Source organism: Anabrus simplex, chromosome 7 (genome assembly GCF_040414725.1).
Source record: "Anabrus simplex isolate iqAnaSimp1 chromosome 7, ASM4041472v1, whole genome shotgun sequence".
In the NCBI taxonomy this organism is placed as follows: Eukaryota; Metazoa; Arthropoda; class Insecta; order Orthoptera; family Tettigoniidae; genus Anabrus; species Anabrus simplex.
The window spans coordinates 33,301,212-33,322,041 of record NC_090271.1 but is presented as its reverse complement, the minus strand read 5'-3'; the positions used below and the strand labels follow the sequence as shown (position 1 = coordinate 33,322,041).

General features: G+C 39.6%; 1 protein-coding gene across 1 annotated transcript in view; it reads left to right on the top strand.

Annotated features, from left to right (window-relative positions):
* Positions 1-231: 231 nt before the first annotated feature.
* The window catches only part of LOC136877221 (uncharacterized), a 32,665-nt gene continuing 12,066 nt past the window's right edge, over positions 232-20,830 (top strand). Inside the window, exons 1-2 of the mRNA XM_067151070.2 lie at positions 232-276; positions 13,022-13,147. Coding sequence (XP_067007171.2) covers positions 253-276; positions 13,022-13,147 — 150 coding nt within the window. The 5' untranslated portion in view covers positions 232-252. The remainder of the gene's footprint in view (positions 277-13,021; positions 13,148-20,830) is intronic.

Genomic DNA, 20,830 nt, shown 5'->3' with positions numbered 1-20,830 from the left:
AGGAAATTCTTAACGAAGACAGCTAGAGAATTGTTCGTAATGCAGATATGAAATAATTAGTAGTTTTCTGGGTGCCCATGGCCTAAAAGAGAGATCGTTGCGGCAGCCAATGACAGCCACAGCGCAGAAGATCCCGCAGCGTTCACGTGCTCTCTTTTGGATACGGGTCACGTGGGTCCATTGATTGCTATTTATCGAGGAGTTGTGGTGCCCAGCAAGCAGTGGATCCATCGAGCCCTCAAGTGTAAGACAATGGAAGCATCTAGGAATTACAAGGTGAGCCATCTTGATACAGTACTTTGTGACTGGTGAGTATGTCTCCAGCGCGGATTACGGCGTGTTTGTGCAAGTGCTTCTAAATATAGTGATCTTGCGGACGCTGGATAGCAGCCGAAGAATCGAGTGACACAACGCAGATCGTGTGTTCGTGTGAACTTTATTGAAAAGTCTCTAACAATGTCTGCGTATTCAATTCTTTTCTAAAATCCATTCAAATATAACAGCAACAGGGAACCATACTTACGTAACCTAGACCAGCAAATTTCTACGACCATCTTCCTGAAAATTTCGCATTCGAGAATAAAACAAAGCAGAGAGAAAAGTGCTTACAAATATACTACACATTAGATCTGGATGCAGCTTCAGTTTAGACCATTGGCGGCTTTAATTAAATAACAACATTATTGTTATTATTACTTTGTTTTGGCAAACTAAGGACCACATCAATTCAATTGTTTCCGTCTTCTTCCATGTTCTTTAACGTTTGTTCAATTCTCCCATATACGTGTTCGGAGTCCTTTTCTCTCAGTCCACACCTTTCCTGTCTTTGTTTTATCTTTTTGTTAGAAAACTCTATGCGATTAAAGTTTCTCCTTAAGAGGGTTCCACGTCTAAATGTCTTCGTGTGTGATGCCCAATTATTGCATGTCCGTCTCTACTTCGGGGAACCAGGTTCTCTTGGGTTTTATTTTATGGAAAATGGCTAAAGATCCGGTTGGTCTATCTTCCCGCGTACATTCGGGCCAGATGACTTTAGGCAATCCTCTTCCGAATTACATCACTTATCTTTTCCACGTGTGTGTATAATTCGTGTTATGTCTCCTCCTGAACCCTCCATTTTCTTTGACAGGACCAAAGAATTTCCTCAAGATCTTCCGTTTTATTAATCTCTAATTTCTCCACCAGACCTTTCCTATTCATTGTGAGGCATTCAGCTGCATATAAAGCCTATGGACGGATGACCGTGCAGTACTGTTTCATCTTGTAATTGAGAGATATATCTTATTGTTGATGTCTGGTTAGTAGGTACACGTTACCATTCTGCTGATCCAAGATGCGAGAGCTTCTTTCTCCGAGATATGATGAGTGCAATCCATTCGTCTAGAAAGTTGAACTTTTTATTCCCTTTTTATTTTTATTTTTATTATTATTTATACATTAAATGCAAATGGCAAGGATGACGAGTTACTTTTTCTTCTGTCAGTTGTTTGTATATAACAGATTCTTAATTTCTGAATGCGCCCACATTAATGTTACCCATTGAGTAGATAAATTTTGTTTGGTTACTTGTTCGCACACTTCAGTGTAAATTTAGAATTGTGTTCGAAGTAAGTGACTGCTCGAGGCTTTTACTGTGCAAATAGTACGTTATTGTAGCGTCAACGGTCAGTAATTCTGGCTGCCGCAGCGGTTATTCATAGCAGCAGATCACAATGGCAGACGATCAGTAGGGGAGAAACCTAAGAGGATTGAATGTCAGGTCGGGAATACGAAATTAGAACAGGTGGATGATTTCAAGTATTTAGGGTGTTTAATCTCCCTGGATAGTACTACAGTAAGTGAGACTGAATCAAGGTGCAGCAGAGCTAATGTAATGAGCTCGCAGTTGCGATCAATGGTATTCTATAAGGAAGAAATAATTTAGTTCTCAGACAAAATGATCTTTATGTTGGTATGTTTTCAGATCGACTTTGCAGAACGGGAGTGAAAGCTGGGTGGATTCAGGATATCTAATTAATATGCAAGAAGTAAAAGATATGAACGTAGCAAGAATGGCTGCTGATACAAACCGGTGGGAACAATAACAGGAGTCTTCTCAATGTCGAGATAAAGGCCATAAGGAATAAACTCTATGGAGGAACCTAAACGCATAAATCGGCGTAGGTGAGGTAAATGGCAGTGATGGTGGTCACTGTTTTAAGAGGAAGTGCAGCTTGTCAACCATCCTCTCTTAACAGTAACCACACCGAGCAATTGGCTGTGTGGTTTGAATCACGTAGCTATCAGCTTGCGAGTCCTAGCAGATTGTAAAAAAAAAAAAAAAAAAAACGGTAATAACAGGGAGAAAAGGAAGAGGTCCGAACCTTCGGAAAATGAAGGTATCAGCAAAAGAACGCGAGAGGCCACGAAGGGCGTGAAAATGACAACTTTCTAGGCGTTGTAAACCTAATACACCCAGGGCCAGAAAAGAGCAAAAGTTGACCAAGATAGGTCGCATAGGGGACTAGAACAAGTGAAGGCAATGCTAGACTCAGTTAGGAATCAGGGTCGCGAACCCACACTCCCAAGTTGACAGCTCTTATAGGCCCCTTTAGTCGCACTTTACGACAGGCAGGGGATATTGCGAATGTATTCCACCACCCTCACCCACAGGGGAATGAATGCAGGAGAATAATGGATTAGGCCATTTAGGATGGTTAGACTCAGTTTTTAAAAAAAATTTATTTAACGTTATGAGATGTGGAAGTAATCGAGACCCCAGAACTAGCTCCAAATAACTTAAAGGTTTGTGGAGGCGTTTTGTCCATTCAGAGGGCTTTAACTGAACGCATAAAGGCATAACATTCCATAATGAAGATGTAGACTAGGCTATACATAAGTATGTATGATACACTGTATATATGCTCAGTCCGTCAGCGATTCCTCTGGTGGGATCCTCAACAGCTCTGCCATCAGCTGTCATAGATGCCCTAGGCATCACTGAAGAGCGTACTAAGGAAATGAGGAGTGAGGTAGTTTCCCGTTGCTTTCCTCGCCGAGCCAGACCCACTGAAATGCATACACCAACCGACCCTATGAGCAACATTTTTACACCATTCATAGCAGGGACTGGCTGCATAAGGATTGGCATTACTAGCATCGCTCATACCTTAGTCACTTTCATATTGTCAAAGCCAAGGATAAGACAGAGACAGATCTATGAAAGTAACAAAATTGCTCTAGCCTATACCAGAAGACATAGTGCACTGTAAACACTAGGTCCTGCCAGCAAAGGCATATGATACACTGAGAAACGAAACAAAATTTACGGTTACGTCTCAAAACACACGGGCTATAATTAGTAACAAATAGTATCAAAACTCACGACTAAAAACTGGTAGCTAAAGTAAACATTCTAATGAGTCTCAAAATTCACGAATTCTGACAGCAGGTGCTTGCGATGACTGTAGGAGGGATGAGGTGCGCCGTGACTCACGCTTCCCTTCAACCCATGTTTTTCCACCGACTTAGCGCAGTCACCTAGGTAGCAGATTGCCTATCAGTTGTTTATCTAGTCTTTTCTTAAATAATTTAAGAGCCCCTGGGGCCCCTTTTTAGTCGCTTCTTACGACAGGCAGGGGATACTGTGAATGTTATTCTGCCACCCCAAACCACGGGGGGAAAATAATGGTTAGTGAGAGACCGAGGTGTATTATTATAATTATTTTAAACATATTTTGCTGATGTCTTAAAGTTAATATAATGCATTTCTTACCTTTCACATAAATTTATAATACTGGCATGTGGCCTCCGGGGTGGTCTGGTGCAGGTCTTTAGAGTTGACGCCGTGTAGGTGACCTGCACGTCTATCAGGATGAAGCCCTACCGATGATGAAGTCTAATGCTGAAGACGGCACGAACACCCAGTCCCCGAGCCATAGGAATTAACTAATGAAAGTTAAAATCTCCCACCCGACCGGAAACCGAACTCGGGAGCCCCTGGACCCCTTGGACCAAAGGCCAGCATGCTAACCATTTATGCATGCAGCTGGACGACATAAAATTAAAGTAGGTATATTTCGTGCTGCTAGTTAAAAGAAACTGTCAGTTGTTAGTACTGGGGCTTAGCTCCATAATGCGTCCAGAAGGCGGCATTTACAGTACTTGAATAAGGAATTTTATTTAGGGATATTAGATGCCAAGCCAGTTAATTCACTCATTTAGTTTCAACATTTGGAAAAAGGCGTATTTCTAATTTTCGTAAGCGTTCATCTATTTGCTTACTTCAGTCGGATCTACCACACACATTTAAACCGAAAAAAATATCCGTGTCGCATCCTATTACTCCGTGCGATATAACTGAATGATATTTGAAACTCATTCGATTATTTTATTTGATTATTTATTCGATTATTTAAATAATCGGATAGAAGTTATTTGATTATTAAAAGTATTCGATTAACCCATCACTAATCGGGTGGACATTTAACCATTCAAAGAAGGACTGCCCCTGCTCGTGAGTTTTGAGACTGGCCCAGGTAGAGAAACTTGTTCTCACTAATCCTCTTCCTGGAATTCGTGTGTTTTGAGACTCGTGAGTTTTGAAACTCGTGAGTTTTGAGACGACACGAAATTTACTCTCTTTACTTCTTGTACGATCCTTCTCTACAAGGAAAGAAGTTATCAATCAATAATAATGGAGCTGTCAAATTTATTTATTTGGGAAACCAAAACAGCAAGAAGGCGAATTACAGAGTTCCGCAATGAAAAATATATTTACAATGGAGTAGCCCAAGGCAAACATAAAATATAAGTTGAAGAACAATGAGAAAAAAACATCTAATTATAAAAATAGGGGGGAAATTAAAAACTAACAAAATTACTGAAGAGAAACAACAATTAACAACAAAACATAAAGGCAAAAGAAACAAGGACGAAAATTAAAGTTTGAACGTAAAACGAAGAGAAGAACTTATAGCTAGACAGAGTAAGATAAATACAGACAAAACACAAAAGTAACGGTATAGTACAGTAAAAAAAAAAACCATTATGTACAATAAAGGGGACAGCAATGAGAAGAGAAGAAAGGAATATGAAAATGAGCTAGTTTAAGTTAAGGAAGAATCGATTAAAGGAGGCATACGAAGAAAAAATGTCCAAGTTCCTGTCAGAAGATCAAGAGTTAAGGAGGGTTGGTATGCGGATAGATAAGGTTCTTTGAACAAGAGAGAGGCGGGAATACGGAATATGAAGGGGTGGATTAATCCTGGTTTTGCGAGTTGGAACATGTAGGAAAAAGAAGGATGCAGGTTCAGGAGAACGAAATAAACCGTTAACAGCGTTATAAAGGAATCTAAGGTCAGCTACTTTCCTGTGACTAGATAACGGACGAAGGTTTAAGTTATTCAGTATCTGATTACAATCAGATACACTGGCTCTAACAATGACACAGAAGGATGACTGCACGCGGTCAATGTGATTCAGGTTAGTGGGTGAAGACCAAATGGGAGATGCGAATTCAATAATCGGTAGGATGCAAGCTAAATAGTAGGCTCTGAGGGCGTGGATATCGGTGATGTCGGAAAATCTATACAACAAACTGAGAAGTGACTTTGCTCGTGAGATTATATTTTGTATATGGGGGATCATGGCCGACTGGATCCCTCGCTGCCTAGCAAGAGCGACGCATCAAGTCGGCCGTGGGGGGACAAATAACAATTTACTGTCGAACAACACTCTTAAGTAATTTTGTTCTGTGATAGTTGGGAATGGGTCACCGAGGAGGGAGTATTTACTAATTAGGGGATTTACGAAACGTGGTCGAAATAGAGGAACACTTGGTAGGATTAGGCTTAAGACGCCGTGTGGAGCACCATTCAGAGAGTGAGTTATACTACACCCCCATATGCTACCGACATCAGCTGAGATCGGACCAGTTACCGTGGGGGCAAATAGATCACAAACCGACTGCACCACTGACGTCACTCAAACATTATTAAAACATTCTTCAGTTTATCCCGGCTGTTTCTGGGGTGGCTGAAGCCACCCAGGCCCATTTGGGTTTTAATAATAATGCTATTGATTTTACGTCCCTCTATCTACGTTTTCACGATTTTCGGAGACGCCAAGCTACCGGAAGTTTGTCCCGCAGGAGTTCTTTAACCTGCCAGTAAATTTACCAACACGGGGCAGACGTGTTTGAACACATTTAAATACCACTGAGCTGAGCCAGGATCGAACCTGCCAAGATGGGCTCAGAAAACCATCTCTCTACCGCCTGAGCTACTCAGCCCGGCCATTTTCTTTTCGGCCAGGAGTTAACGGCCGGATGCCCTTCCTGACGCCATGTTATTTTTAAGAAAATCGCAACCCAGGATCGACCAGTATTCGAACCTCAGCCTTGTGGGTGGGAAGCCAGTAGCTAAGCCAGTAAGATAATAACGCCGTCGTAACTACGGCTACTACTGATAATAATAATAATAATAATAATAATAATAATAATAATAATAATAATAATAATAATAATATCATGAAATAACGTGTATCATGATTATTGAGCCTCCGTGACTCAGACGGTAGCGCGTCACTCCATGTGAGATTTGTGCTGGACAAATGATAGTTTTTCTCCGGGTACTCAGGTTTTCCCTGTCATCTTTCATTCCAGCGACACTCTCCATTATAATTTCATAGCATCTATCAGTCATTAATAAAAATCACATTGGGAGTGACGACCCCATCGTACTAATAGCCTATATATGATTCATGCATTCATTCCATCCCTGCCCCGGCCATTGACTGGAAAACAGGTTGTAGGTTTTCATTTTTCATCATGATTACTGTTCCAATCCCAGTCAATTGATGTGAACCGGGAGAATTGGCCGTGCGGTTATGTGCGTGCTGTGAGCTTGCATCCGGGAGATAGTGGGTTCGAACCCCACTGTTGGCAGCCCTGAAGATGGTTTCTGAGGTTTCCCATTTTCACACCAGGCAAATACCGGGGCTGTACCTTAATTATGGCCATGGCCACTTCGTTCACACTCCTAGGCCTATCCCATCATCGGTGGCCATAAGATCTATCTATGTCGGTGCGACGTAAAGCAAGTTGGATACATACGATAAATTCATGTGAGGTTTTATGAAATAAAGTCACATTCCTCGATTTGGATTCCACGTAAAACTGGTGATGTCATGATTATGATCACGATATTGTCACCTATAACTACAAGCTTGCTTTTATTGTTTATTCGTTTTTCCGTTTACTCAACTGAGGTTGGCGTCAGGAAGGGCATCCGGCCGTAAAATCATGCCACATAATTTCATCTCACCTCATCCCCAACCGCGTACCAGGAAAAGGGACTAAGGAGTAGAGATATATGCACTTATATTATTATTATTATTGTAAGTAAATAGCCTAAATAAACTCGTGCAGCTTTTTTCAAGCAAACCATCAATAGAGGCGACCTGCAAGTACCATTTTAACCACATTCCAGTCCTCGTGCCATTCTTAAATTCTGGGCAGTACCGGGCATCGAACCTGGGCCTCCGAAGACGGCAGCTAATAGCCTTAACCGCTTCGCTACGGAGGTGGACATTATTGTAAGTGTTATTGTTTTAATAATAAGTCATCTCTGTAAGAAGAAAAGATATGAACCCAAAGGCAGAAGTTACAATCATTTCTCATCTGAATCCACAGATTTTTACAAGATGAACAGATGTACATTAAATAAACGCCTGAAGCAATCGTCATGAAGGCAACCCTTCTAGCCTCAGCAGGCTAAAATAATGTGAATCTACCATACATTCCTAGGATTAAAGACGTAATCTAAAATGTCAAGGAATAAATAGAATATATGTTTATTGTTTGTTCACTACAGGCTAATCTGAGGCTTAGTCATTGCTGAAGAAGCGAAAGTCATCTTTAGGAAAAGCATGTATACCACTCAATTGAGTCCAACTGCTTTAAATGCATTTCTGTTTGACTCATGATCCCAAATTCGAGAATTAGATCCCGGCTGAAGTAGGCCTAGTTGAATTTTGTTTTGACACTCCATGTTATTGTTGTCAGGCATGTTAGAGATTTCAATGATCATTGATCTGCATTTAGGGCTGTTGCCCAGGTGGCAAATTCCCAGATTATTGTTTACCTAGTCATTTCTTAAATAATAATAATAATAATAATAATAATAATAATAATAATAATAATAATAATAGTTTGTCCAACCCTTGTCCCATTTCTCTACGGGGTCGAGTATGAGGTGAGATGAATCTGTCGTGGAGGGTTTTTATGATGCCCTTCCTGACGTCAACCTCGTCAGAGGAGTTAATGAGATGAAATGATTGACGTGATATATGATAGTGGGAAAGGAGAGGGTTAAACCCCATGCCGGCACATAGCCTACTCCTGTCGAATAGCACCAAGGGATCTGCTCAAGGCGTAACATCCTTATCCGATGGACGAATCACCATCAACAGCATCATATTCCCTCACCCCATATGAACACTGCGGAAAGGTTTGCAATTTAATCCAGGTTTTTGGCATGCAATCTTGTGATTATAAATTGTATACAACTACCTCCCCTTTCCTGCCGGCTAACATTCTGATGGTGAAATTGTTTTAGACCAACGGGACTCGAACCGGCTAACCACGGTATCAGGTCTTTTAGACTTCAATGCCTTAACGATCATGGCTACCAGGCGGGATAATAACAATAATAATAATCATCATCATCATATGGCCTCAGCTACTGTGTACAGACATTTTTGCCATCTGTCTGTCTACTTGTCAATTTTGACATTCTGTTTTACTCTCGGCCTACTAGATTCTATTACTAGAAGTTCTCTTGGGCGTCTATGGCTGAGTTTTTAGTTAATTTTGTCGGGTTAACACCAAATGTGTCATCAGAGATCATTCACGTGCCAGCACAGTTGAGTCTTGAATGGACTGTTTTCTGACCTTCAAAAATTCAACTACTTCTCCTGGGTTTGAACCTGGATCTTGGATCCGGATCCGGAGGCCAACATTCTACCACCGATCCACACAGACAGCTTTTTCTTAAATTATTTCAAAGTACTAGGAAAGGGTCATGAGAGGGAGAGAAGGGTGGAGGAAGTAGGTACAGCAGCTGTCAGAGAAGTTAGACCAGGACAGGAGGGGTTCTAATGAGGTGGGTGGGGTTGAGGCTTTGATCTTGGGTGACTGTATTGTTAGGCACGTGGGAAAGTGTGGCGAGGAAAGGGAACTAGGGTAGAGGGTTATCCAGGTATTAGATTAAAGCACATGTTGAGGAAAGTAGAAGGGAAGGAGGAGGAGGGTAAGGAGAAAGCGGTAATTTTTTATGTTGGCACCAACAGTAAGGGAGGAAGGAATACGCACTAAGATAGTTGGGGATGTGTGGGATCTGATTATGACAGTACAGGAGAAGTTTAAGGGAGCACAGACTTCTGGTGGCACACTCAGTTTCACCTGATTAAATTGCATTAACTCAGCTACAGGAACCACTTAGTAGAATACAACTTTTGTTTTTAGAAAGCAGCACACTCGGAAAGTTGAAACTGGCAGCCAGGCTGCCTAGATGGCATCGTTTCCAATGGTCTGCAAAACTGCAGCATACATCAAGAAATAGCAGCAAGCTAAATTAAAATGAATCTACTAAACATTTTGGCTGCCATTTGGCAAAATCGATTCGAGTCCCATGAATGACTCACCAGTAATTTAAAAATGTCATCAATCAATCAATCAATCAATCAATCAATCAATCAATCAATCAATCAATCAATCAATCAATCAATCAATCAATCAATCAATCAATCAATCAATCAATCAATCACTACCATGGGCTCCCGCAGGATCTTTTCCAGGGGGGGGGGGGGGCACATTAACAATTTTCTTGAATATAAAAACCAACATAACGTCAGCAACATTAAATTGTTTACAGAAACTTCCAGTTATAACATATGCTAGATGACTGTCAGTAATATCAGTTTATGAAATAATCTGGTATGATATTAAACAATTGAACATCAACATCTTTAGAATTCCAGGGGGGGGGGGCAAGTGCCCCCCCCTTGCCCCCCCTCGCGGGCGCCCATGATCACTACTGATCTGCATTTAGGGCAGACACCCAGGTGGCAGATTCCCTATGTTGTTTCCTAGCCTTTTCTTAAATGATTTCAAAGAAAATGGAAATTTATTGAACATCTCCCTAGGCAAGTTATTTCAATCCCTAACTCCCCTTTTATAAATGGGATAGCCATTAAATCTAAAATTGAAATATTACAAAGAATCTTGGCAGCAAATTTCAGCTAGAGAAAACAAGTGGAATATGAGAAACTTCCAAGTTATTGTGAGCAAGAAATAAGCAAGGTGGGCTATTGAAATGCATGCATTAAAAGGAAAAGAACAGAGGCAAGCTTCCTTAAAATTCTCAAGACAAAAATAAACAGAAAAACCAATATCAAATGTGACGGAGAGAAGAAACCTCACAAATTCAGTACGGTAGTGGAAATCTATACATATAAAGTTTTGTCTGTACATTGCTCAGAATTTTAAAAAAAAATGTATTTCTGTATTGGTCGTGTCCACAGCAACAAGGTAATGCACTCTTTAATTTTCCGTAATTTCTGTCCGTCTGTCTGTATGTATGTACGCGCATCACGAGAAAAAAGCTGAAGAGAATTTAATGAAAATCGGTATGTAAAGTCAGGGAATAAGTCGCTACAATCTAGGCCATAAATAATTTTATTCACGCTGAATTAAATGATAGTTTAGGGGAAGGCCTAAAATGTAATTCTCAAATGTTTATGTTATTAGTGATCCCATCGATAAATACTACATAATTAAAGTTCCATAGTATTAAATTTCCGATCATTTATATCTTATACATTATTTTACCTTACTGCCTATGATAACAGAGATATTCATGAATTTGGACTTTTGTTGCAAAGTCGATATCAGCACCAAGTCACGAGAAAATGGGTGAACAGATTTTAATGAAAATCGGTATGTTAAGTCAGGGAATAAGGAACTACAGCCCACGCTATAAATTATTTTATAAGATGCCCTAATAAATCACAGAGTCAGAAGAAAACTAAATGTGAAGGCCTACAACATAGAAAGCTCATAAAATTGATCAACAATAACATTACACTGACCACTGTTTGTTGTGTTATTTTTTGTGTCTTCTGCTGCTACTCATCTCCGATAGATGGGATTAATGCTGTGTACCGAGTATAACAGCCTGCCTGAATACTGGCGAGAAATAGCTGGAAAGTTAGCATATCATTCCTCTGGTTCTTCATTTTCTGATACTGCTGGTACGTAACAGTTGGTGATTACTGTTTTAAGAGGAAGTACAACTAGGCATCCATCCTCTATATAACACTAATCAGAGAGAAAAAATGGAAGGAATCCGACACTTCGAAAATGAAAGACTCCCTAGCCCTCACAAACCTAATAGCGTCAGGGTCAGAAAAGAACAAGAGTTGACCAAGGGAGGTTGGATAGAATAGATGAAAGTGAAGAGCCTGGCACAAGTAAGTGGAAGCAATGTCAGGACTCAGCTAAGAGCCAACCCACACCCCAAAGTTCAGAGCCCCTGGGGGCTATTTCAGTCACCTCTTATGATAGGCAGGGGATACCGTGGGTGTTATTCTACTGCCCCCATCCACAGGGGTTGGTACATAACACACTGGTTCATCATAGCATTCCTGCTATTCAATCACTACTCTGAGGCACTGATTAGAATGAGCAGTGTGCACATTTAATGAAATAATGGCAGAGAGTGTTTGCGGTTGTCTGCAGCCTGGTCATTCCAGCACTGGAACTTTGGAGTGTTAGATTGGCAGCATAGTACTGTTCATTAAAAGTGAGAAAATGTGCGGTTTTTCATCTGATTGGGTATTTTATATGGTAACATGGCTTTTAATTGCTACATCCCTACTGACGTCATTGTAATGATCTATGCAGATTTCAGTTGGGAAAAACCACAAAGACAGTCTTTCTGAGAATTCCGTTGTGAACCACGGGTATTTCAGCTAGGTGATTAAAGTAATTTTTGATATGTTCTGTTCTTGAAAGACTTTGTTTTGAACATGGTCACAGATAGAAATCTCCAGTGTCTGATGTAGGCAAAGAATTTTTTATACCGGTACCTCAAGCTTGTCAAAGTAAGCCTTGAGCAGTGTCCACGTTACAGACTCATATTGGAGAACTGGGATGATATGAGTCCTAAAAAGGTAGATTTTATGCTGAGCACTGAAGGGAGACAAATGCAATGGATGCCTGTCCAATTCTATTGTAGGTATCAGCAACCCACCTGTTCTATCTGGACTCTCGACAAGTAGACAATGACTTGCTATTGCTTTAGTCTTCTCTGTATTAATTTCGAGAACATAGGAATGTGCAATGTTGTACAAGATGTTGGTGGCTTGTGTGACATCATTGGTGAATACTGTATGCTTTTGTTGGCAAACATGAGTTCAGTGCTGATCTCCCACTTACGGGCGAGTTGGCCATGCGGTTAGAGGCGTGCGGCTGTGAGCTTGCATCCGGGAGATAGTGGGTCTGAATCCCACTATCGGCAGCCCTGAAGATGGTTTTCCGTGGTTTCCCATTTTCACACCAGGCAAATGCTGGGGCTGTACCTTAATTAAGGCCATGGCCGCTTCCTTCCAACTCCTAGGCCTTTCCTATCCCATCGTCGGCATTAGACCTATCTGTGTCGGTATGACGTAAAGCCATTAGCGATCTCTCATTTCTTATGTGACTTTCAGTTTAGAAAACTTGGTTCACATTCAAACCACCATTACTGTATGTTCTCTTCTCACAAGGTACTGCTTCTGCTAAATTCAACCTGTAACCCTGAAATAAGCCAAACGTGAGGTACTTCTTGATGTTCAGTGTGTGATTCTGAGGAAGGGCATTTTTGACACCTATTTGAACTGAATTTTTTGAAAGAAACAGAACTCTATACTAAGATATAGCCAAACTAACATGTACCAGTCAAATGACAACTGAATCTCAGTAAGCAATTTATTGTTTCAGATTATCCTGCTTTTGGCAGTATGTCTTCTGCTAGTGGTCTTACCAGCAGTCGCAAAGCCCTCCAGGTCGTTACTAACACACCACCCTCGACGTTCACTACCAGAATGGCAAGACTGTCAGCACAATGTACGTAACTATACTTAGAAGTAATAGCTCAATATCAAAGAGAAAGCCCACTTTTGCTTCTTTTATTACATTTAAAAAAATTAACTGTTATGTTCTTCACTCTTTCAAAACAAATTTTTGAATAACTAAATTTAGAAAAATAGCTGAACCACACCCAGGTGACTGGAGTGGGACATTGATGATGAGAAAAATACCTGAAAAAGAAAAGACTTCCACTATAATTAAAAAAAAACAAGTCTTTTATAAGAACAAACTTGACTGAAGTTTTCAGTTTCATTACTTTCATCTGAGGGATTCTTAGCACCACTTGCCCATTTAACGGCTGCTTGGTGCTAGAGGAAAAATGGTTGAATAATAATAATATGTTAAGGATGAAGTCATACTTTTCAATGTTCACTTACTAGGGCAGGTTGCCATGTGGTTTTCTAGAAAAGTGTTCAAATTTTGAGGATATGCCCTTCATTAAAATATATCTTAGCCTCTTTGTGCGTTTTCTGCCAACGGGCCTTATTTTATTCAAAATTTAATGTTTAAAATCTGTCCTTGAACATTTTTAGTCTTATTCCCATAGATATTTCCGACTTGTCACTGTGGCATAGTTGGTAGCGCATTGACGTTGGGAACTGAAGTTTCCGAGTTTGAATCCAACCTTGATCTTCTTTTCCCCTTCTTTTTCTTTATTTTTTCTTTAAATTCTATGTTTTTGGTACAATGTATGCATTTTTTAGATTAGATGAAATTTTTTAATATTTTTTTATTTACATTACTAATATTTGTATTATTGTTTACATTATTTAAAATATTTGTCACATTTTCACTATTTGTCTGACAATGAGTTGCTTCAACTTGACTCATTATTACACTTATTTGGGTGGTATTTTTCATGAAAGCATTGGAAACAAAGCATTTCACAACAAGGAGCACCTTTAATAAATGCAGGTCCAGAGCAAAAATAAAATTTTTGACCTCATTACATCACTTGAAAAACAGAAGTTGTTTACAAAAAAGAAGTCAAGGCAGGATTCAAACTCGGAAACCTTAGTTGCGAATGCCAATGTGCTACCGACTATGCCACGGAGACAAATCAGAAATATCCGTAACTACAAAAGTTTTAGTATAGATTTTAAACTTTAAATTTTGAACCAAATAAGGCCCATTGGCAAAAGCGCTCAAACAAGACTAAAATATTTTTTATTGAAGGGCAAATTCTCAAAATTTGAACACTTTTCTAGAAAACCTCCATTGTTAGTTTATGTAACTTCAAAGAATTTTAGTCCAACTAAAACATTAATTATAATACATAAAATACCATAACATACCTGTAAGAAATACACACTATTAAACAAAGAATTCATTCTATGAGAACATCCTCAGATTCTATCCAAATCACCATAAATTACGCACAATACCGACCAAAAATATGGCTTCCAATTGAGATAGCTAAATAAAATTCTGGAAACTCAATCAACAAGCCTTTATCTTCTCATTCCAAGTACCCTCCTGCCATTGTTCTCACCTGTTTGTACCAGCAATCATTCTTGCTACTTTCATGCTACCATCCGTTATTCTCAGCAACTGTGTTTGGCATAATGATGATGATAATAACAACATGCATTACATCATAATTATAGACCGTTATGCCTTTCAATGTTCAGTCTGCAAACCTCTCTGAATTTGCTAAACGTCACCACAATCCTCTGTTTGCAATTAGTGCTGTGGCCTAATTTACTTCTATACCTCTTATCTTTAAATCATTACAAACTGAGTCTAACCATTCTTGTCTTGGTCTCCCTCTACTTCTCTTACCCTCCCATAACAGAGTCCATTATTCTCCTAGGTAAACTATCCTCCTCCATTTGCCTCATATGACCCCGATTTATGCGTACAGCTTTGTCTATCGAGTTCATTCCTAACTTAGTCATTATCTTCTCATTCCAGGTACGCTCCTGCCATTTTTCCCACCTAGTTGTACCAGCAATCAATCTCAATACTTTCATGTCTGTTACTTCTAACTTATAAACAAGATATCCTGAGTCCATGCAGCTTTCTCTACTGTAAAGCAAAGTTGGTCTGAAAAGAGAACCGAAAGAAAGATAGTTTTGTCCAGGAGCTGACTTCCTTCTTACAGAATACTGCTGTTCGCAACTGCGAGCTCACTGCATTAGCTTTACTGTACCTTGATTCAATCATCTCACTTACTACATTACCATCCTGGGAGAACAGACATCCTAAATAATTGAAATTATCTACCTGTTCCAGCTTTGTATCACCAATCTGACATTCAATTCTCTTGGCTTTCTTACCTACTGACATCAATTTAGTCTTCAAAAGGCTAATTTTCATACCATAATCACTGCACCTATTTTCAGTTCCAAGATACTGGACTGCAGGCTTTCGGCACAATTTGCCATTAAGATCAAGTCGTCAGCATAGGCCAGACTGCTTACTACATTTCCACCTAACTGAATACCTCCCTGCCACTTTATACCTTTCAGTAGATGATCCATGTAAACTACAAACAAAAAAGGTGAAAGAGTACTGCCTTGTCTAACCCCTGTAAGTACCCTGATACAAGAACTCATTCTACCATCAATTCTCACTGCAACCCAATTGCCAAAATAAATGCCTTTGATTGATTTTAATAATCTGTAATTAATTCCATAGACCTCTAGTATTTCTAACATCTTTTCACTTGGTACCCTGGCATATGCTTTCTCTAGATCTACGAAACATAAAAATAACTGCCTATTCCTCTCGTAGCATTTTTCAGTTACCTGGTGCATGTTGAAAATCTGATCCTGACAGCCCCTCTGCGGTCTGAAACCACACTGGTTTTCATACAACTTCTTCTCAACCACTGATCACACCCTCCCATCCAACATGCCAGGAATACTTTGCCTGGTATACTAAACAATGACATACCTCGATAATTGTTGCAATCCTTCCTGTTCCCTTACTTACATATAGGTGCAATTACTACTTTTGTCCAGTCTGAAGGTACCTTACCAACACTCCATGCTCATCTTATTATTCTATGAAGCAATTTCATCCCTGCCTTCCCACTATTATACACCATTTCATGTCTAATTTCATCTAATCCTCCTGCTTTATGCCAATTGAGTTTATTTACCATTCTTTCCACTTCCTCAAGCGTAATTTCACCAACATCATTTTCCTCCTCACCATGAGCTTGGTTGTTTGTGACGTCACCAAGAAGATTTCCTTTTACCTTGAGAAGATTTTCAAAATATTCCTACCACCTGTCCAGTGATTCCCTGGGATATCATATCCTTCAGTTCTATTTCCAACTCTCACACTGAAATCGCCCATTAGCACTATCCTATCCTTGCTGTTGACCCTGACTACAATGTTACTCAATGCTTTATAAAACTTTCGACTTCATCCTCATCTGCATCATCACATGGTGAATACACTGAGACAATTCTCGTCCTAATTCCTCCACCTGCCAAATCTACCCACATCATTCACTTATTATGTGCATAACAGAAACTATGTTGTGTGCAATAGTATTACTGATGAAAAGCCCTACCGCACACTCTGCCCTTCCATTTTTAACACCTGCCAAGTACACTTTATAATCTCCTATCTCTTCCTCGTTATCTCCCCTTACCCGAATATCACTTACTCCTAGCACATCCAGATGCATTCTCTTTGTTGACTCAGCCAGTTCTACTTTCTTTCTTCCATAAGCCCCATTAATATTGATAGCTCCCCATCAAATTCCATTTCTTTCGCCAAGTTGTTTCCAAGGAGTCCCTCGCCTGTCAAACGGGAGTGGGACTCCTTTACTTTCATAGGTCCGAGGCTTGCTTAAAATGTCCTGAGCTGGGAAAATTCTGTGAAGCATGATGCTACCCTAATAATGATGATGATGATGATAATAATGAACAAACAAGGCGAACAACAGGAACTGGAAAAGAAAGAAGCAAACAATCAAAGGAACAATTTAGGACCTCAAGAGAATAAATATATTTGGATGAGGAGAAAAACTGAAGACCTCTACAACAATAGAGAAAATTACAGACACAATTAAAAGACAAAGACTACAATTTCATGGTCACCTTCACAAAATGCAAAACAACAGGCTAAGAATTTTTTTAAAAAATTACATCTCCAAATTAAAACTGAAAGAGATGCAATGTTCAAAGACAGAAGATCACAGATGACGTAATAACCGATAGCATGGACTTCTAGTGACAGATCACATCCGCGGATTTTTTGCTTTTGTAAATTGGACGCGAACTTTGGAGAGTGTTATCGGAGGAACAGAGGTAGATGATCAGCAAAAGATACTGTACCATAGTCTTAAGTTACAAGCGGTCCATAATTGTCCAAGTTCTTTAATAATAATACCATATTACCAGGCGAGTTAGCCATGCAGTTAGGGGCGCGCAGCCGTGAGCTTGCATCCGGGAGATAGTGGATTTGAACCCTATTGTCGGCAGCCCTGAAGATGGTTTTCCATGGTTTCCCATTTTCACACTAGGTCTTTCCCGTACCATCATCGCCATTAAGACCTATCTCTGACAGTGAGACATAAAGTAAAGTGTAAACAAAAAAGTTGTTGTTTAAGAGATGAAGATATAAGATAGCAATGTATGTTTGTAAGGAGTCTGGTTCAAACACTAGAACAGGTCAAGTGAAGGGAATGGCTACAAATAGGATCCCAGCAAAAGACCTAGATGAAGACCCTGTGATGTTAGGGGAAGAGAAATTTTCAAAGACAGTGAAATACACGATGAACCAGTGGTGATGATGAATACTAATGTTGTTGGTGCCTTATGTCCCACTACTTACTTTTGGTTTCCAGAGATGCTGCGATGCCAAAAATTTTGTCCCACAGAATTCCTTCACCTGTTCGTGCAAAGCCAGTATACTTGAGCATCTTCAAATACCACTAGGCCAAGATAACAGTTTGGGCTCAAAATGTCATCCTGGCAAGTAATAACTGAATTCTCTGCTAAACTGATTACAGTAGGTGGGTTCTTGTTACCTTCCATGGGGAAACAGCTGCTGAAGTTATGGATTCTTATCTGTTCAGCTTCCACAACAAACAACTAGTGACTCTCAAATTTGCAACTTTGCTTCTACTTAATTGTGCCACGTACTTCACTTCATCTTTCCTAAACTACCTCCGTTGTGATCAAAAGTACTCGTGTACCATTCCAACCCTGACGGTATTAGGTTTACGAATCCTAGGGGGCTTTTCATCTGCATGCCCTCCCTTTCTTTTACTCATGCTTTCATTCTTCAGACCTCTTCTATTTTCTCTCTCATTGGCATTAAATTGCCCAGTTGTACTTCCTCCCAAAACAGTGACCACCACCACCACCACATCTTATGCCATCTAGTTAGAAGCTGAATCAACTGTTTTGGAGGTGTTGTAATATTGGTTCTCCTCTCATTGCGGTAATTCAGGTTAACTTCAGTGTCCAACAACATTTCAATATGATTTTAACAAGTACTACGAGAGCATTTCATTTTATTATGATTGATGTTGAAACATCATCTAGCAGTTCTGCGTCAGCTGGTGGTTATTTACAGCGGCGTCCAGTGACTTGCATACGGCTATCACCACTCAAGTAGATTTGGTGATTGACTACAGGATCAACATTTACCAGTTCCCATTTTACAATTGAAATTGTAATGATTACCAGGAAGGAACTAACAGTTCTATGAATATTAGTACATGAAAGAGTCTTGATGATGAGCATACGGTACTCAAGATGCTAAGAATTTAGAGCCTAATTTATTTTCAAATTTACTCATAATTTCATCCCAGTTTTTAATATCAATTGTATATTTGTTTATTTGTTTTATGTCAATTGTGTGTATGTACATTTGTTTAGTTATTATATGTTTTACATTAAGGCTGAAGATGGCCAGCCCAGCCCAAAACTAGTCCCTAGTTAATGTAATACAAAATATTGCATATTATAGTATTGAAAGGTGGTCCTTTATGACATTAATTTAATAATTATTATTGTGATTACAATTCAATACAGATCAGAACCATGAAGTTTATATCCTATGATAACATTGGCATTCCAGCTCCTCCACCAGTAGACCAATATATTCTAGTCTAGGAAATCCCCTGCAATTTCTTCCTTCCACAGAGCCTTCCAGGATGAATGCTAGTAAACTCTCATGTCTGATTATATGTCCAGTCCATGTATTTCTTCTCGTCTTCAAATTCGTTGACAAGCTCAGGGTTCCCCAACTCTGACCATTACTTCCTCATTAGTAACTCGATCTGTCCAAGTTAATTTATGAAATGTATTATGAATACTACAAGTTTCTCGGATGCTTCAGACTGTACTACACAAACTCTTATGTACCTACTATATACATAATACAATCTGCAGAGCTGCAGAACTACCAGAATGAAAGATTATACTATACAGCGAAGAGCAACCCTTGATATTGTGTGCTGTTATCGAGCCAAAGATCGATACCTATTCAGTTACTGGTGATATGGCAACCTTGCTTGGATATGTGAATGGCACATTAGGATAAACACATGGGAGCGCCCTTAGCCACCTATTGGAGAAAGCTGTAGTTAAGAGTCGCCCGTAAGCTTCTGTATGATCTACATGCCTTGCAACAAGGCTGGCCTATTTGTGTGTATTGGACGAGCTGTGTAGCTGAGATGTCCCAGTTCTTGAAAATATTGACACTTCCTCCACAAGCGGCTGTAAATCACACCCTCTGCTCTCTTGGACTATGACCCGCTTTGGGACAATCTTGTCTTGAAGGATGTGAAAGGCTCGACAATTTGTATTGAAATGTTACTACTCCGGCAAAGAATTATTTCAAGGCTTTAAACTGATAAAGGTTTTAATTGTTGCTCTCTCACTCTTTGTAATACACCTGGCAAGATGAGACAAGCCTTAAAAGTAATTACATCAATACCTGAATAAACAATCTACAACCGAGCTCGATAGCTGCAGTCACTTAAGTGCGGCCAGTATCCAGTATTCGGGAGATAGTGGGTTTGAACCCCACTGTCGACAGCCCTGAAGATGGTTTTGCGTGGTTTCCCATTTTTACACCACGCAAATGCTGGAGCTGTACCTTAATTAAGGCCATGGCCGCTTCCTTCCCACTCCTATACTCATCATCGCCATAAGACCTATCTGTGTCGGTGCGACGTAAAGCAAATTGTAAAAAAAAAAAGACTTGTAATCATGAAGATATTTCTCTGTAATTGTACAGATGAAGGCGAATTCTTCAAAGTTAGGTAGTCATGAAAATACAAATAGGAATATTACTGTCATCAGATGATATTTTTAAATTAATTAATCAATTCATTTATTTCCCCCTTCATTAAGAAAGCCAGCTCAAAAAGTTGCATATAGGTCTCAGAACTTCTGTAAATATGAGTGTGTCGATACTAGATCAAAATTCCTTTATTTTTTTGCACCTTTGTAACTGTTGTTTTCTTGTTCAAGTCAGTTGTTTATACTGTCAAAATCACTCAAAACCATGAATGAATTGAGATGTACGTTTACCTGAATTTTTTCTGTAAATTTTTGGAAATTTCAAAGCTTATAGGACATAGGGAGAGAGGGACACATGAGATGTTTCTGCAGGTTTTCATGAGTTCAGCTAGTACTTCATGTACACAACCCCTGGGCATTACACGACAGAGCCACCAACGTA